General features: G+C 45.2%; 1 protein-coding gene across 1 annotated transcript in view; it reads right to left on the reverse strand.

Moving 5' to 3' along the window:
- The window catches only part of PLCG1 (phospholipase C gamma 1), a 116553-nt gene extending 106704 nt beyond the window's left edge, over window positions 1–9849 (reverse strand). Inside the window, exon 1 of the mRNA XM_077251520.1 lies at window positions 9220–9849. Coding sequence (XP_077107635.1) covers window positions 9220–9433 — 214 coding nt within the window. The 5' untranslated portion in view covers window positions 9434–9849. The remainder of the gene's footprint in view (window positions 1–9219) is intronic.
- Between the last annotated feature and the right edge of the window lie 10115 nt (window positions 9850–19964).

The raw sequence follows: 19964 nt of genomic DNA on the forward strand, positions 1-19964 counted from the left end.
AGAAAGTTGTATAAAGGTACCGTCACACTCAGCGACACTGCAGCGATATACACAACGAGCCGATCGCTGCAGCGTCGCTGTTTAGATCGCTGTAGAGACGTCAAACACAGCAGCTCCAGAACGATGCAGGAGCGATCCTGTGACGTAACGGTGACTCACTTATTGTTCTCGCTGGTTGTTAGCTCCATGTAAAACATTGCTGACATCGTTGCTTTTGCTGTCAAACACGACGATACACGCCGACCTGACGACCAAATAAAGTTCTGGACTTCTAGCTCCGACCAGCGATATCACAGCGGGATCCAGATCGCTGCTGCGTGTCAAACACAACGAGATCGCTATCCAGGACGCTGCAACATCACGGATCGTTGTCGTTCTCGTTGGAAAGTTGCTCAGTGTGAAGGTACCTTAAGACTGCAACCAGGTTTTGCTGCGTTTTTGGTGAATAAAACTAACTTTACTAAACGTGTACCGTGAACTAATCACATAGGTAATCTGCACCAAAGATGAACAGCAAAAATCTGGGTTTTGTTTGTAGTGTTTTACTGCCTAGTGATAAGGTTTCGGCTGCAAAAAGAAAAAAAAAACACCACACTACATGTGAACATAGCCTAAGTTTTAAAAAAGGATATTACTGAACACAGGGGAGAGAGTGTTGCCAGGGCTGAATGGCTGCAGGGACATTGTTAAATCACACAATCGCTGGGAGAGGCAGTGCTGAAATTGGAGGCGACGATCAGTGTCATTACTGTACTGGAGCAAACATACGGATTGAGAAGGGGTGTTCGAGTAATGGACAACTACTTTAAAAGTACTACACACAGGAGCAAATCGGCAAGGTTGATAGTGCTCAGACCCTGGTGATAAGACATTGATCCTATATGTCATGTTAAGGGGCAGGTGGACGGAGATTGGCTTTATACTATCCGCGAAGGCATCATGTACAGCTAGAACTGGAGACCAGAGCTGTCTCTATATGATACAGCATAATTGATTGTTTTTATAAATAGGGATCTAACACACTATTAGGCCGGCCTCACACTCAGCGTATGTAAATACGCAGAAAAGTCCCCAAAATAGTGATCCGTATGTCATCCGTAGGCAGGGGGTGTCAGCGTATTTTGCGCATGGCATCCTCCGTATGTAATCCGTATGGCATCCGTACTGCGCGATTTTCTCGCAGGCTTGCATAACCGACATCTAATGGATTTATGTGCACAAATGTTCGTTAAAACATATATACAGTGTGTGTGTGTGTGTGTGTGTGTGTGTGTGTGTATAATATATATATATATATATATATATATATATATATATATATATATATATATATATATATATATATATATATATATATATATATATATATATATATTCTGTATTTATACTTAATTCAGCGCGATATCTGTGAAAAGCCGGCAATTCAATTGCCGGCTTTTCATTTCTCCTTCCCAAACCCGACATGATATGAGACATGGTTTACATACAGTAAACCATCTCATATCCCTTTTTTTTTTGCATATTCCACACTACTAATGTTAGTAGTGTGTATGTGCAAAATTTGGGCGCTGTAGCTGCTAAAATAAAGGGTTAAATCGCGGAAAAAAATTGGCGTGGGCTCCCGCGCAATTTTCTCCGCCAGAGTGGTAAAGCCAGTGACTGAGGGCAGATATTAATAGCCTAGAGAGGGTCCATGGTTATTGGCCCCCCTGGCTACAAACATCTGCCCCCAGCCACCCCAAAAAAGGCACATCTGGAAGATGCGCCTATTCTGGCACTTGGCCACTCTCTTCCCACTCCCGTGTAGCGGTGGGATATGGGGTAATGAAGGGTTAATGTCACCTTGCTATTGTAAGGTGACATTAAGCCAGATTAATAATGGAGAGGCGTCAATTATGACACCAATCCATTATTAATCCAATAGTACTAAATGGTTAATAAAACACACACATGATTACAAAGTATTTTAGCTGTGCTAATGCACTCGCTCGTGCCTGTAAACCCCCGGGTACTGAAAGGAAAGCTGGGTGAACTGGAGCCTTGGAAAAGTTCCCACGCTCGAGTTCATATGAGGACATCCAGCAGAGGGCGCATCACCGCAATTCAAGGTAACTACAGATCACCCAGCTTTCCTTTCAGTACCCGGGGTTTACAGGCACGAGCGAGTGCATTAGCACAGCTCCTGGCTGTAAAATGATTTAACCCCTTCAGATGGATTTACATCGTGGGACATAACAACGGAAGGTATGGAATATTGTTGTTTGTTTTTTTAACTTTGTTACAGAACAATGGTCTTCAGGTGGATTAAGAGTCTAATAAAATATTACAACACCCTGTGTCTTTATTTCATTAAAATACTTTGTAATCATGTGTGTGTTTTTTAACCCTTTCAGACAATTGGATTAATAATGGATAGGTGTCATAATTGACGCCTCTCCATTATTAATCTGGCTTAATGTCACCTTACAATAGCAAGGTGACATTAACCCTTCATTACCCCATATCCCACCGCTACACGGGAGTGGGAAGAGAGTGGCCAAGTGCCAGAATAGGCGCATCTTCCAGATGTGCCTTTTCTGGGGTGGCTGGGGGCAGATGTTTGTAGCCAGGGGGGGGCCAATAACCATGGACCCTCTCTAGGCTATTAATATCTGCCCTCAGTCACTGGCTTTACCACTCTGGCGGAGAAAATTGCGCGGGAGCCCACGCCAATTTTTTTCCGCGATTTAACCCTTTATTTTAGCAGCTACAGCGCCCAAATTTTGCACACACACACTACTAACATTAGTAGTGTGGAATATGCAAAAAAAAAAAGGGATATGAGATGGTTTACTGTATGTAAACCATGTCTCATATCCTGTCGGGTTTGGGAAGGAGAAATGAAAAGCCGGCAATTGAATTACCGGCTTTTCTCTCTAACACTGCTGCGTAGTTCTCGCAGGTCACACTGCTGGTCTGTGTGTAATCCGTATTTTTCTCGCCCCCATAGACTTTCATTGGCGATTTTTTTTGCGCAATACGGTGACAAACGCAGCATGCTGCGATTTTGTACGGCCGTACAAGACCGTATAATACGGATCAGTAAAATACGGCTGATAGGAGCTGGGACATAGGGAATCATTGGGCCATGTGTTATGCGTATTTTACGGACGTAGTTTATGCGCTCATACGTCCGTAAAACTCGCCAGTGTGAGGCCGGCCTTAGATTGCACATTTACGGTACTTCCTCATCTGGGCCAGAATTTATGACCGATATTATACGTATATGAAAATTTTCTTAAAAGGAATCTGTCAACAGCTTTTTGCCACCTAATTTGAGAACAGAACAATTTAGATGAAGAGATATTGATTACAGTGATGTATCACTTACTGGGTGCTTGCTGTAGTTTTTATAAAAGTTTTATTAATAAATTAATCACAAGAGGACTAGGAAACTGCTGCCATGTAGTCCTCAATATTCATACACTCTCCCTGGCCCCCCACCACTGAATGGCAACTGTTAGGCTAGGTTCACACTGCGTTAACAGCAGCCCGTTCAACACATGCGTTAACGAGCTGCTGTTATCGGCACTTGCGTTATGTCGTCACGCTAGCGCAGATAGAGCTAGCAGATGCTCTATCTGCGCTAGCAGTGACGGACCCGGAAACGCTGCAGCCCGCGTCTCAGGGTCCGTGACTCAATGACGGCACATCGCTAGCGCACGCCCACAATGGGCGTGCGCTAGCGATGCGTCCGACATTGGACTAAATGGCGGCGTTAAGGGTGGCGGCGTTAAGGGACTGCGTTACGCCGCGGTGTAACGTAGTCGTCTAACGGACGCCAAAAATGTAATGTGAACCTGGCCTTAGTAAAATGTGCATAGGCAGAAAGCAACCAGTGGTGTGGACGAGATTATACAGAGCTCAGAATTCAGAGAACTGGTAGATCTGCAGCAGAGAAATCAATGATTTAAAAAAACAAACAAAAAAAAAAAACCACTACAGCAAGCAGCCTAGTAAGTGATACATCACTGGAATCAGGGATTTATATGGAATTACTACTTCTCTAACCACTGGATAGGTAATAACAGTGATCACCAGAATCTGACCATCATCGGTACTGGCTGCACATGTGCACCAGTGCTCCAATCACTGAGTAAGGCGGGCTGTTTTTATGATGTTAGTAAGGGTATGTGCACACGTTGCGGATTTCCTGCGGAACCGCAGCGTTTTTTTCCGCGCAGAAACGCTGCAGACCCGCAAGTGATTTACAGTACAATGTAAATCAATAGGAAAAAAAATGCTGTGCTAATGGTGCGGAAAATTCTGTGTGGAAACGCTGCAGATTAAAAGAAGTAGCATGTCACTTCTTTTTTGCGGATCTGCAGCGTTTTTGTACCCATTCCATTACAGAAATCCGCAGGGGTAAAAAACGCAGTAAATCCACAGCAAATCCACACCTGCATTTTCTGCCAAGAGATGCAGAATCCGCACCAAAAATTCCTAAGCGTAATACGCAATGTGTGCACATAGCCTAAATATTACTGTGTGACAAGTCGCGGTAAATGTTACTTATATTTTATATCAGATCATGTAGAGATTTACATATTCCTAATGTGTCTGTAAATGAGTACTAAAAAATGCATGTGGGCAACCCTGGCAAATCGTCCTCTTCTTGCCGCGGCTCCGGCGCAGGCGTACTTTGTCTGCCCTGTAGAGGGCAGAGCAAAATACTGCAGTGCGCTGGGGTCGGGAAAGGTCAGAGAGGCTCGGAGCCTGCACACTGCCGTATTTTGCTCTGCCCTCAACAGGGCAGACAAAGTAAGCCTGCGCCGGAGCCGCAGCGTGAAGACAAGAAGAGGACGTCATCTGATGAAGATAGGAGGCGCCGGACCGGACCACGACGCCCATCGGACCGTACTGCAGCAGGACCGCCCCTGGGTGAGTATAATCTAACCTTTATTTCTCATCTTTCAGGTTACATCGGGGGCTTCTCTACAGCATTACAGAATGCTGTAGATAAGCCCCTGATGCCGTGGGTGCAGCTCATATACGATTTTGGGGGTGACAGATTCCCTTTAAGGGGAATCTGCCACCAGTAAAAAAAAACATGCTATTAACCTGCTTATATGGGGTAAATAGTTATTATGCCCGTCGCCTATACGTAATCAAACGCTGCGGGAAGAAAATGAATTTTTTTCTCCCAGGCAGTGTACAGGTTTCAGTCACTACTCTAAGTATACAGAGCGACGGCTGTACCCGTACACCTGGTCCTGACTGACACTGGCTCTGCATTGAGGCTAGCTGCCAGTCAGGGCTGGGGGGCACAGTTACAGCCGCCACTCCGTATACTTAGAGCGGTGACTGAACAAGCGCCGCCCCAGTGACAAACCATGCCCCCGGCCCTGACTGACAGTCGGCCCCAATGTAGAGCCAATGCCAGTCAGGGCCCGGGGTGCAGTTTCAGTCACAGAGGCAGCACTGGTTCAGTCACCGCTCTGAGCGGCAGCTGTAACCGTGTCCCCGGCATTAGGGCCGTCTCTCAGTAAGTGCCTGGGCCACGGCTACAGACGCCGCTCTGTATATTCAGAGCAGTGACTGAACCAGCGCAAGTGCCACCCCCGTGACTGAAACCAAAACGCTGGAGGGGGAATAAAGTTCACTTTCTCCCCGCAGTGTTTGGCTTAGGTGCTGGAGCCAGGCAGCATCATAACGCCATTAACCTGCAGATTTAGGGTATGTTTCCACGTGCAGGAAACGATGCGCGTTTGACGCTGCGCAGAGCCGCAGCGTCAAACACGCAGCTTCCAGATGTTACAGCATAGTGGAGGGGATTTTATCAAATCCCGTCTCCACTATGTGTGGTAACACGCACCCGGCGGCCCTGCGATTCCGGACATGCTGCGCGTCTTTTTAGATCGCAGCATGTCCGTGTACCTTGCTGCGCCGCTGCAAGGTATATCACAGGGCCCTATGTGTGGGGTGCGATGATGCCGGATGTGTGCAATGAACACATCCGGCATCATCGCGTCACAGAAGGGGGCGGGGCTTAGGGTGGAGCGGGTTTGCAGCTCCGTCCAAACCGCCGGCCATCCTGAAGGTGGAAACATACCCTAACAGTGATTTTTCCGGTGACAGGTTCCCTTTAAAGTTTGATCAGTGACACGAACAAAACAGACGTTCCCATTTTCTTTCTCTTCAGACACTCGGTCTGCAGTAAAACACAACATGTGAACATGCCCATAGACTATAATGGGTGAATGTTCCTTTTTTGAAAAACAGGAATAGGACAAATAATGTCTGAATGAGGCTTAGCTTTTGCAAGTATTACCGATAAACCACAAAAAACGCTTCTAAAAGTGTAAGATGTTTGTGTGTTGAGGACATATAGTTACCAATTATTTTCTGTTCATAAACATGTTGTTAGTGAACATACAACCAATACTAATATTGGTATAATCCCTGTATTTAATAACGTGTCACCAGTGTTTGGACAAAATTGATAACTTTGTTTGGCATGGACTACCCTGGTAGACTATATAAACTTTCAGGGTTAAAACTTGTTTAAGTTTATTGTGCTTGTACTATAATGTATGTCATCATTTGATTTCATAAACAATCAATAAAAATTATCTTATTTTAAAAAACGTTTAAGATGTTTTCTCACTTTTAGCCAAAAGCATTTATCACTCACTGAAGAGGATTTATTAAAAGTCGTTTAATTAAGGCTACTTTCACACTAGCGTTAATGCGTCGTTTTTGCCGAAAAAACGCATCCTGCAAAAGTGTTTGCAGGATGCGTTTTTTCACCATTGATTAACATAAAGCGACGCATTGTGACGGATTGCCACACGTCGCACTCGTCGTGCGACGGATGCGTCGTGCAGTGGCGGACCGTCGGGAGCAAAAAACGCTACATGTAACGTTTTTTGCTCACGACGGTCCGCTTTTTCCGACCGCGCATGCGCGGCCGGAACTCCGCCCCCACCTCCCCGCACTTCCCCGCACCTCACAATGGGGCAGCGGATGCGCTGGAAAAATGCATCCGCTGCCCCCGTTGTGCGGCGGAGACAACGCTAGCGTCGGGAACGTCGGTCCGACGGACAGCGACGGGCCGAGCCCGACGCTAGTGTGAAAGTAGCCTAAGAAGTGGAGGAGCTGCCATAGTGAGCAATCAAAAAGACTTTCACAGGCTTTTTGGACAATAATGGATGCAATGTAATTGGTTGGTAAGAAGAACAACGCCAAATATCCCTTGGTCTACTTGTGAAATATCTCTCATGGACAAAGAGAAGATAATTACTTAATTTGGTAGGTACTACAAAATTAACAGTTCTGACGTGACGCAAAGCTGATGAACTGGAGCTATAACTTTTCTATAAAGTATAATAGGCCTTATTACGGTCTTAAACAGACCCCTTTAGGCCTGATTTATGAGGCCTTATGTTGTCCAGATCTGGAATACAGTAGCTATAGAAATAGTTGGATCCTACCGTATCTCCGATTTCATATCTAGGTATACAGAGGTTTACATAGTAAAACCGTGATCACAAAAAGCCAAGGTATGGTCCATTACAGGCCCCAGAAGTATCGTTGAAACATGAGATCTTACATTTCTGTATTGATGGGGTTTGGATGATGTCTCAAAAATGCCTTGATAAATAAAACCAAAATGTTCCACTTATAGAAGTCATCAAGCCTGAAACTATTTTGACCATTGATCGCCATTATCTTAAAGAACGGTAGAGGAGAACCCCATTAAAAATAACAAGATTTTGGTCAAGTTTAATCTCCTCGGAAGGTTATGTGCAAAACCTTAGGATCTTCTCAATTTCAAGTACATTTCTTTTTAATAAAACTGATATCAACTATTCTTACATTATAGGCCAAGCATAGGAAAATACCCATTTTTGGAGCAATTAAACACTATGTCCTACACCTCCGTGATAGGTAAGGTACTGGTAGATCCTACAATTCACATTTACATGGATTCCATGAGAAGACAGACTTCTGTGTAAAAGCAATGCTTTTTAAAAGAAATAGTTTTAGGAATATTAGTATAATTTTTTTGTGGGAGAAATAAAATCATGTGGAAAAGGTGCAGTAGAAGCTTAAGCTATCTGGTGCTGCAATTCTCAGCCAAGCCACTACTGTGACTACGGGGCTTAAAGTGATGTAGGCCTAATGCTTGCCAACAGATGTCCAATATTGCTGAATTAGATTCTTCTGTCCATAGTGGAGTGGCCACCATACACCGTGGTGAACCTGCCCCGGCAAATGATACAGGCTGCAATCCAAGGAGTTAATAAACTACCCAGGGATCTGGAAGCCAGCTCCTAGGCTGCAGAATAAGAGGCCTACTGGTCAATATCCGCTCCACCAGTGGAGTAGGAGTTAACTGAGGGGTGGAAGTGGGACAATAACATCCAGGATACACCTGGAAGCCACAAATAGACAGGGGAAATATAGAGCTATTCCCAGAACTAGAGGAGACTCCAAGTGTACTTCCACCAGGACCGGAGACAAGAACGTGTCCCAGGCTGGGTGCGAAGGCTTCTCGTCTAATAATAAGCCCATACATCATATAAAACAGTTGCAGAAAATAAAAATATTTCCAAAAATAAGTGAAAAGGAAAAAATTATATATCATGGAAAATGCTCCTTAAAAGTAAAAATAAGAAAATATGTAAAATAAATGATTATATACAGGTCAATAAACTTGGGCACTTGTATAACGGACCTGATGTGTCCAGCATGTGTATTATTTTATTTACCTGTGCCCATAATGACAAAATTTGGAGGCAACATTCTATTTTTAATTTAAAAAAAAACAACCTTTGGTAATTAGGACACTTTTATACTTTTCAGTCTGAAAAAAAAACCCAACTTTTAATGAGGAGTCAGTCGTCGAGCACCACTTTGCAGTACAGCAAGTCAGAAATGTTTGACAGCGGTGCAAAAATTAGGAGTCAATAACGGTCTCATATGAGACATAATATTACCTGGATACATTTTTTTTGTATCTGACCCTTTAAGCGGTGGCATACAATGGAGTAACTTGTGACTTGTTCTCAGAGAGGCCCCTCTGTAGCAGGGTGGGAATATGAGGAGAGCACATAGACCAGAAATGTGTCTATCACTGCTCCATGGTGCAGAAGAGTGAGTGACTGCACACAGCAATTACACACAGGCATGTGCACTGTACATGGAGGACAGACAGCAGGCTTCATGGCTTCTTACCTGCTCCTTCCACTTTGTCAGCCCCCCTGCTCCATGTAACTTGTCTCGTCTCCAGCTTCACTTGGAAGGTCCTTCTCTCTGGTTTTTGAGACTTCTTGGAGTAAAAGAGGGTCATCACTGTGCCAACCTCCAGGCTTCTGCATAGATGGGTCAGCTCAGCTTCACTCTGCCCAGAAGGGGCAAAGCCATTTAAAATAGCCCCAGCATCCATCATCCTTCCACTCCAGGGGCTTCTCAGAGTGCACAATCCAAATCAGAGGCCATGAGAGGACAATGCAATCCTGCAAGTGCTGCTGCGTGCAATATCAGCCCAGGGAAGAAGGATTTCCAGCCCTCTCTATTGTTGCCACAGACTGAGCTGAGATCTCCCTCCTCCTCTTCTTCCACCTCCACCTCCTCCTCCTCCTCTTCTCCCCTCCTCCTCCTTCTCTGCATTCATGCACTGGTCACAGGAACATGATCTGAGGAAGTGTCCCTCCTGCAGACCCTCACATCTCCCCTGCCCCTAAAGCAAACATCTGCAGTGCATACATGTACATGCAAGGATCCAGCAAATATGGCCAGTGTCTCATCTGGGGAGGCACAGACTGCAATCAGCACATTCCCACCCAGTGCTTCCTTGCAGTGAGTGAATCCATAGAGATTCCAGTGGGATTAAAAGCAAAGAGGAACTGGAGCCAGCACTCCACACCCCTTCCATACTGGGACTGCCTCTTAAAGGGATAGACACTTTAACTCCGTGCTGGCCTATGGAGCAGACACTGCTGGGTTACATTTGCTTCCACCTGACCTGAGGCACTAAGCTTTGAAGGTTAAGGGGGGTTTTGCCTAGAGCGAAACATAGCAATAGTCAACTTATGTGAATGTTGTTATAGTCACAACATTCACTTTTCATTCAGTCTCTGTGTTAGGCCACGTTCACACATTCAGTATTTGGTCAGTATTTTACCTCAGTATTTAAGTCAAAGCCAGGACTGGAACAATGAGAGGAAAGTATAATTGAAACACGTCTCCACTTCTGTATTTATCACCCACTCCTGGTTTTGGCTTACAAATACTGATGGAAAATACTGACCAAATACTGAATGTGTGTATGCGGCCGTAAGATAGTTCACATTACAAATAATTAGGGATGAGTGAATAGCTTTGGATAACTCCTTATCCGAATAGCTATAGTGCTTCCCGAATAGCTGCATCAGGAACCCGGATACCTGGAGCGCTCCCGATAATCAGGTGTCGGGCGCCGCAGCTGCATGTGGACAAACATGGTTTGATTATATCATATCTCCTGGACAGGGGAGGACCAACAGACTATATAGATAGTGAAACAGCATGGGATCTCAGCTGATTCTGAGAGGTAAAACGTTTAAAAACAGGCAGAGGAATTATTTACTTCTCAAAAACAATCAGCTGTGATCCCCTGCTGTCCTGCCTGTATACTCTTTTGCTTCCTCCCCTGCCCAGGAGCTGTGGTAAGATCAGACCATGTCCCTGTATGGTCAGACACGGCCATTACACAGTACACAGCAGGGACATATTTATATGATTATCTCAGCACAGGAACATTTTTTTTAAATCACCTCCTATTGTGGACCTTATTGTCATTCCACGGTCTAGTGAATAAAATTAACATTTGTTCATTAGAAAACCCTTTAAGTAGAATATGGAATGATCTCTAAAAAGCCTAAAGTTAAAGATAACACTTTTCCTTTGTATTTTAGGCAATATATATGTATATATATATATATAAATATATATAGTTATTTTTTAATATTTTAAAAATAGCAAAAAAGGAAAATGGGTCAATGCAAAAGATTGGGCACCTTTGGATATTTGTGCACTCATAACTTTGACCAGGGTTACTTTCAGACCTTGATTGGCCAGTTAGGGTATGTGCACACGTTGCGGATTTGGCTTCTCATCCGCAGCGGGTTTCGCCCTGCGGATCCGCAGCAGTTTTCTATGCAGTGCACAGTACCATGTAAACCTATGGAAAACCAAATCCGCTGTGCCCATGCTGAGGAAAATTCCACACAGAAACGCAGCGGTTTATTTTCCACAGCATGTCAATTCTTTGTGCGGATTCCGCAGCATTTTACACCTATTTTATTGTAGGAATCCGCAGGTGTAAAATGCAGGCAAAATTCGCAGGTAAAACGCAGGTCATTTTACCTGCGGATTTTGCCGAATCCATGCAGAAAAATCCGCAATGGAATCTGCAACGTGGGCACATACCCTAAGGCCGAGGTCACACCTAGCGTAGGAAAATACGGTCCGTTTTTACTGCCGAGATACGCAGAAAAGTTCATGAACAGTGATCCATATTCAACGCGAGGATGCGATTTTTTCTCAAAAAATTATCCGTGTGTCATCCGTATGGCATCCGTACAGCAAGATTTTCTCGCCGGCTTGCAAAACGGGCATACAAATGGATCCATGAGCTCAAAGATTCGTGAAAACATATATAAAGTATATATATTTATACACATATATATATATATATATATATATATATATATATATATATATATAGTAGATGGTAGCCCGATTCTAACGTATCGGGTATTCTAGAATATGTATGTAGTTTATTTATGAAGATTTTAAAATAATACATTGAATACACAGGATTTGGCCAACCGCGACCAATTAGGGAAACGTGGTTCAAATCCCGCGCCAATTCACGGCCAGACTGCGCCTGTCGCTGATTGTTCGCGGCCAGTCACGTAGTATATAGCACAGCCACGTAGTACATAGCACAGCCACGTAGTACATAGCACAGCCACGTAGTATATAGCACAGCCCACGGAGTATATAGCACAGCCATGTAGTATATAACACAGCCCACGGAGTATATAGCACAGCCCACGGAGTGTATAACAGCCCACATAGCATATAACACAGCCACGTAGTATATCGCACAGCCCACGTAGTATATAGCACAGCCCACATGGTATATAGCACAGCCCACGTAGTATATAACAGCCCATGTAGTGTATAACACAGCCACTAGTGTATAGCACAGCCCACGTAGTATATAGCACAGCCACGCAGTATATTGCACAGCCACGTAGTATATTGCACAGCCCACATCAGTATATTGCACAGCCCACGTCCCACGTAGTATATAGCACAGCCCTCGTAGTATATTGCACAGCCCACGTAGTATATTGCACAGCCCACGTAGTATATTGCACAGCCCACGTAGTCGTAGTATATTGCACAGCCCACGTAGTATATTGCACAGCCACGTAGTATATTGCACAGCCCACGTAGTATATTGCTCAGCCACGTAGTATATTGCACAGCCCACGTAGTATATTGCACAGCCCACGTAGGATATTGCACAGCCACGTAGTATATTGCACAGCCCACGTAGTATATCGCACAGCCCACGTAGTATATTGCACAGCCCACGTAGTATATATCAATGTGGGCACCATATCCCTGTTTAAAAAATAATTAAAATAAAAAATAGTTATATACACACCTTCCGTTGGCCCCGGATCCAGGCGAAGCGTTTACCGATGCTCCTCGCGCGCTCCGGTCCCAAGAGTGCATTGCGGTCTCGGAAGATGATGACGTAACGGTCTCGTGAGACCGCTACATCATCATCTCGCGAGATCTGTTGTGAATTTGGATTCTGGGCTCCCCCGGTGGCTACTGGTGGAATTGAACTGGTGTCTTCATCTTCTCTGTTCACCTGTTCCCATCAAGATGTGGGAGTCGCTATATAACCTTGCTGCTCTGTTAGTTGCTTGCCGGTCATCAATGTTATCAGAAGCCTCTCTGTGCTTGTTCCTGCTCCTAGACAACTACTAGATAAGTTGGACTCTTGTCCATGTTTGTTTTTGCATTTTTGTTCCAGTTCACAGCTGTAGTTTCGTTACTGTGTCTGGAAAGCTCTTGTGAACAGGAATTGCCACTCTGGTGTTATGAGTTAATGCCAGAGTTTTAAAGTAATTTCTGGATGGTGTTTTGATAGGGTTTTCAGCTGACCATGAAAGTGTCCTTTCTGTCTTCTGCTATGTAGTAAGTGGACCTCAAATTTGCTAAACCTATTTTCATACTACGTTTGTTATTTCGTCTTAATTCACCGCCAATACATGTGGGGGGCCTCTGTCTCCTTTCGGGGTATTTCTCTAGAGGTGAGCTAGGACTTATATTTTCCTCTGCTAGCATTATTTAGTCCTCCGGCTGGTGCTGGGCATCTAGAATCAACGTAGGCATGCTACCCGGCCACTGCTAGTTGTGCGTTAGGTTTAGTTCATGGTCAGCTCAGTTCCCATCTTCCAAGAGCTAGTTCCTATATAGGCTGATGCTATGTTCTCTTGCCATTGAGATCATGACAGTTTGACCGGCCCACTAAAGGGTTAAAATCCTTGGCTGAGAAAGGAGAGAAATAAGTAGTCTGCTGAAATTTTTTTTTTTTTTTTTTTTTTTCTCTGAATGGCTCTGTTTCCACCTGTTTGTAATGGATCTTCAGAGTGTAACTGCAGGTTTGAATAATCTCGCCACAAAGGTACAAAATTTGCAAGATTTTGTTTGTCATGCACCTGTATCTGAGCCGAGAATTCCTTTGCCGGAATTTTTCTCGGGGAATAGATCTGGGTTTCAGAATTTTCGAAATAATTGCAAATTATTTTTGTCCCTGAAATCTCGCTCTGCCGGAGACCCTGCACAGCAGGTCAGGATTGTGATTTCCTTGCTCCGGGGCGACCCTCAAGACTGGGCTTTTTCATTGACACCAGGGGATCCTGCGTTGCTCAATGTGGATGCGTTTTTTCTGGCCTTGGGGTTGCTTTATGACGAACCTCATTTGGAGCTTCAGGCAGAAAAAACTTTGATGTCCCTATCTCAGGGGCAAGATGAAGCGGAAATTTACTGCCAAAGATTCCGTAAATGGTCTGTGCTTACTCAGTGGAATGAGTGCGCCCTGGCGGCGACTTTCAGAGAGGGTCTCTCTGATGCCATTAAGGATGTTATGGTGGGGTTCCCTGTGCCTGCGGGTCTGAATGAGTCCATGACAATGGCTATTCAGATCGATAGGCGTTTGCGGGAGCGCAAACCAGTGCACCATCTGGCGGTGTCCACTGAGAAGTCGCCAGAGAGTATGCAGTGTGATAGAATTCTGTCCCGAAGCGAGCGGCAGAATTTTAGACGGAAAAATGGGTTGTGTTTCTATTGTGGTGATTCTACTCATGTTATATCAGCATGCTCTAAGCGCACTAAAAAGCTTGGTAAATCTGTTTCCATTTGCACCTTACCGTCTAAGTTTATTCTATCTGTGACCCTGATTTGCTCTTTGTCATCTATTACCACGGACGCCTATGTCGACTCTGGCGCCGCTTTGAGTCTTATGGATTGGTCCTTTGCCAAACGCTGTGGGTATGATTTAGAGCCTTTGGAGACTCCTATTCCTCTGAAGGGGATTGACTCCACCCCATTGGCTAATAATAAACCACAATACTGGACACAAGCAACTATGCGTATTAATCCGGATCACCAGGAGATTATTCGCTTTCTGGTGCTGTATAATCTACATGATGATTTGGTGCTAGGATTGCCTTGGCTGCAATCTCACAACCCAGTCCTCGACTGGAGAGCTATGTCTGTGTTGAGCTGGGGATGTAAGGGGGTTCATGGGGATGTACCTGTGGTTTCCATTTCATCATCTATTCCCTCTGAAATTCCTGAGTTCCTGTCTGACTATCGTGACGTCTTTGAAGAATCCAAGCTTGGTTCGTTACCTCCGCACCGAGAGTGCGATTGTGCCATAGATTTAATCCCGGGTAGTAAATACCCAAAGGGTCGTTTATTTAATCTGTCTGTGCCTGAACATGCTGCTATGCGAGAATATATAAAGGAGTCCTTGGAAAAGGGACATATTCGTCCATCGTCATCTCCCTTAGGAGCCGGTTTTTTCTTTGTGTCAAAAAAAGACGGCTCTTTGAGACCATGTATTGATTATCGGCTTTTGAATAAAATCACTGTTAAATATCAATACCCATTGCCGTTGCTGACTGATTTGTTTGCTCGCATAAAGGGGGCCAAGTGGTTCTCTAAGATTGACCTTCGTGGGGCGTATAATTTGGTGCGAATCAGGCAGGGGGATGAGTGGAAAACCGCATTTAATACGCCCGAGGGCCACTTTGAGTATTTGGTGATGCCTTTTGGTCTTTCAAATGCTCCGTCAGTTTTCCAGTCCTTTATGCATGATATTTTTCGCGATTATTTGGATAAATTTATGATTGTGTATCTGGATGATATTCTGATTTTTTCGGATGACTGGGACTCTCATGTCCAGCAAGTCAGGAGGGTTTTTCAGGTTTTGCGGTCTAATTCTTTGTGTGTGAAGGGTTCTAAGTGTGTTTTTGGGGTACAGAGGATTTCCTTTTTGGGATATATTTTTTCCCCCTCTTCCATTGAAATGGATCCTGTCAAGGTTCAAGCTATTTGTGATTGGACGCAGCCCTCTTCTCTTAAGAGTCTTCAGAAATTTTTGGGCTTTGCTAACTTTTATCGTCGATTTATTGCTGGTTTTTCGGATATTGCTAAGCCATTGACCGATTTGACTAAGAAGGGTGCTGATGTTGCTGATTGGTCCCCTGATGCTGTGGAGGCCTTTCGGGAGCTTAAGCGCCGTTTTTCCTCTGCCCCTGTGTTGCGTCAGCCTGATGTTGCTCTACCTTTTCAGGTTGAGGTCGACGCTTCTGAGATCGGAGCTGGGGCAGTGTTGTCGCAGAAAAGTTCTGACTGCTCCGTGATGAGGCCTTGTGCCTTCTTTTCCCGTAAATTTTCGCCCGCTGAGCGGAATTATGATGTTGGGAATCAGGAGCTTTTGGCCATGAAGTGGGCTTTTGAGGAGTGGCGCCATTGGCTTGAGGGGGCCAGACATCAGGTGGTGGTATTGACTGACCACAAAAATTTGATTTATCTTGAGACCGCCAGGCGCCTGAATCCTAGACAGGCGCGCTGGTCATTATTTTTCTCTCGGTTTAATTTTGTGGTGTCATACCTACCGGGTTCTAAGAATGTTAGGGCGGATGCCCTTTCTAGGAGTTTTGAGCCTGACTCGCCTGGTAACTCTGAGCCCACAGGTATCCTTAAGGATGGAGTGGTATTGTCAGCCGTTTCTCCAGACCTGCGGCGGGCCTTGCAGGAGTTTCAGGCGGATAGACCTGATCGTTGCCCACCTGATAAACTGTTTGTTCCTGATGATTGGACCAGTAGAGTCATCTCTGAGGTTCATTCTTCTGCGTTGGCAGGTCATCCTGGTATTTTTGGTACCAGGGATTTGGTGGCAAGGTCCTTCTGGTGGCCTTCCCTGTCACGAGATGTGCGAGGCTTTGTGCAGTCTTGTGACGTTTGTGCTCGGGCCAAGCCTTGTTGTTCTCGGGCTAGTGGATTATTGTTGCCCTTGCCTATTCCTAAGAGGCCTTGGACGCACATCTCGATGGATTTTATTTCAGATCTGCCTGTTTCTCAGAAGATGTCTGTCATCTGGGTGGTGTGTGACCGTTTCTCTAAGATGGTCCATTTGGTTCCTCTGCCCAAGTTGCCTTCTTCTTCCGAGTTGGTTCCTCTGTTTTTTCAAAATGTTGTTCGTTTGCATGGTATTCCTGAGAATATCGTTTCTGACAGAGGGACCCAATTCGTGTCTAGATTTTGGCGGGCATTCTGTGCTAGGATGGGCATAGATTTATCTTTTTCGTCCGCTTTCCATCCTCAGACGAATGGCCAGACCGAGCGGATTAATCAGACCCTGGAGACATATCTGAGGTGTTTTGTGTCTGCTGACCAGGATGATTGGGTTGCTTTTTTGCCATTGGCGGAGTTCGCTCTCAATAATCGGGCCAGCTCTGCCACTTTGGTGTCCCCGTTTTTCTGTAATTCGGGGTTTCATCCTCGATTTTCCTCTGGTCAGGTGGAATCTTCGGATTGTCCTGGAGTGGATGCTGTGGTGGAGAGATTGCATCAGATCTGGGGGCAGGTGGTGGACAATTTGAGGTTGTCCCAGGAGAAGACTCAGCTTTTTGCCAACCGCCACCGTCGTGTTGGTCCTCGGCTTTGTGTTGGGGATTTGGTGTGGTTGTCTTCTCGTTTTGTCCCTATGAGGGTCTCTTCTCCTAAGTTTAAGCCTCGGTTCATCGGCCCGTATAAGATATTGGAGATTCTTAACCCTGTTTCCTTCCGTTTGGACCTCCCTGCATCCTTTTCTATTCATAACGTTTTTCATCGGTCATTATTGCGCAGGTATGAGGTACCGGTTGTGCCTTCCGTTGAGCCTCCTGCTCCGGTGTTGGTTGAGGGTGAGTTGGAGTACGTTGTGGAGAAAATCTTAGACTCTCGTGTTTCCAGACGGAGACTCCAGTATCTGGTCAAGTGGAAGGGATACGGCCAGGAGGATAATTCTTGGGTGAATGCATCTGATGTTCATGCCTCTGATCTGGTTCGTGCCTTTCATAGGGCCCATCCTGATCGCCCTGGTGGTTCTGGTGAGGGTTCGGTGCCCCCTCCTTGAGGGGGGGGTACTGTTGTGAATTTGGATTCTGGGCTCCCCCGGTGGCTACTGGTGGAATTGAACTGGTGTCTTCATCTTCTCTGTTCACCTGTTCCCATCAAGATGTGGGAGTCGCTATATAACCTTGCTGCTCTGTTAGTTGCTTGCCGGTCATCAATGTTATCAGAAGCCTCTCTGTGCTTGTTCCTGCTCCTAGACAACTACTAGATAAGTTGGACTCTTGTCCATGTTTGTTTTTGCATTTTTGTTCCAGTTCACAGCTGTAGTTTCGTTACTGTGTCTGGAAAGCTCTTGTGAACAGGAATTGCCACTCTGGTGTTATGAGTTAATGCCAGAGTTTTAAAGTAATTTCTGGATGGTGTTTTGATAGGGTTTTCAGCTGACCATGAAAGTGTCCTTTCTGTCTTCTGCTATGTAGTAAGTGGACCTCAAATTTGCTAAACCTATTTTCATACTACGTTTGTTATTTCGTCTTAATTCACCGCCAATACATGTGGGGGGCCTCTGTCTCCTTTCGGGGTATTTCTCTAGAGGTGAGCTAGGACTTATATTTTCCTCTGCTAGCATTATTTAGTCCTCCGGCTGGTGCTGGGCATCTAGAATCAACGTAGGCATGCTACCCGGCCACTGCTAGTTGTGCGTTAGGTTTAGTTCATGGTCAGCTCAGTTCCCATCTTCCAAGAGCTAGTTCCTATATAGGCTGATGCTATGTTCTCTTGCCATTGAGATCATGACAGAGATCGCAATGCATGGATGGAGTGGTCACAAGAGAGTCGCAAGGAGCGGGAAAGGCCTGTTCCTGATCCGGGGGGGCCGACGGACGGTGAGTATATAACTATTTTTTATTTTTTATTATTATTTTTAACGTTAGATCTTTTTACTATTGATGCTGCATAGGCAGCATTAATAGTAAAAAGTTGGCCACACAGGGTTAATAGCAGCGATAACGGAGTGCATTACACCGCGGCATAACGTGGACCGTTACCGCTGCCATTAACCCTGTGTGAGCGCTGACTGGAGGGAAGTATGGAGCGGGCGCTGGGCACTGACTGCGGGAAGGAAGGAGCAGCCATTTTGCCGCGACCAATCAGCGACTTGGGATTTCCGTTACAGACAGACAGAAAGACGGAAGTGACCCTTAGACAATTATATAGTAGATATATATACACTAGATGGTGGCCCGATTCTAACGCATCGGATATTCTAGAATATGTATGTATGTATGTACGTCGCACTGTGAGTGGGGGTTAAATTCCGCGCCAATATAGTTGATTGGTCGCGCCCGGCTGGCCGATCAGCGAAGCGTGGTTCAAATCTGGCGCAATTCGCGGCCGGACTGCACCTGTTGCTGACTGGTCGCTGCCGGCCGTGAGCTACCAATCACTGAAGCGGTGTTTAAATCCCGTGCCAATATCGCTGATTGGTCGTCGCTCCTGGGCACGACCAATCAGTGAAGCGTGGTTTAAATCCTGCGTCAATTCGCGGCTGGACTGCGTCTGTCGCTGATTGGTCACAGGATGTCAGGGTTCCGGGTGCTGGATGTCAGGGGTTCGGGGTGCAGGATATAGTACAGCCACATAGTATATAACAAAGCCACGTAGTATATAGCACAGCCACGTAGTATGTAGTATGTAGTATATAGCACAGCCACGTAGTATACAGCACAACCACGTAGTATATAGCAGCCACATAGTATATAGCACAGCCTGTAGCATATAGCACAGCCATGTAGTATATAGCACAGCCGTGTAGTATATAGCACAGCCACGTGGTATAGAGCAGCCACGTAGTATATAACACAGCCACATAGTATATAGCACAGCCACGTAGTATATAACACAGCCCAAGTACTATATAACACAGACAGCCACATAGTATATAGCAGAGCCACGTAGTATATAGCACAGCCACGTAGTATATAGCAGCCACATAGTATGTAGCAGCCACGTGGTATATAGCAGCCACGTAGTATATAGCACAGCCCACGCAGTAAATAACACAGCCCACGCAGTATATAACACTGCCCACGTAGCATATATCAGTCACGCAGTATATAACACAGCCCACGCAGTATATAGCACAGCCCACGCAGTATATAACACGGCCCACGTAGTATATATCAGTCACGCAGTATATAACACAGCCCACGTAGTATACAGCATTGTGGGCACCATATCTCTGTTAAAAAAAGAATTAAAATAAAAAATAGTTATATATTCACCCT

This window comes from Ranitomeya variabilis, chromosome 4 (genome assembly GCF_051348905.1).
Source record: "Ranitomeya variabilis isolate aRanVar5 chromosome 4, aRanVar5.hap1, whole genome shotgun sequence".
In the NCBI taxonomy this organism is placed as follows: Eukaryota; Metazoa; Chordata; class Amphibia; order Anura; family Dendrobatidae; genus Ranitomeya; species Ranitomeya variabilis.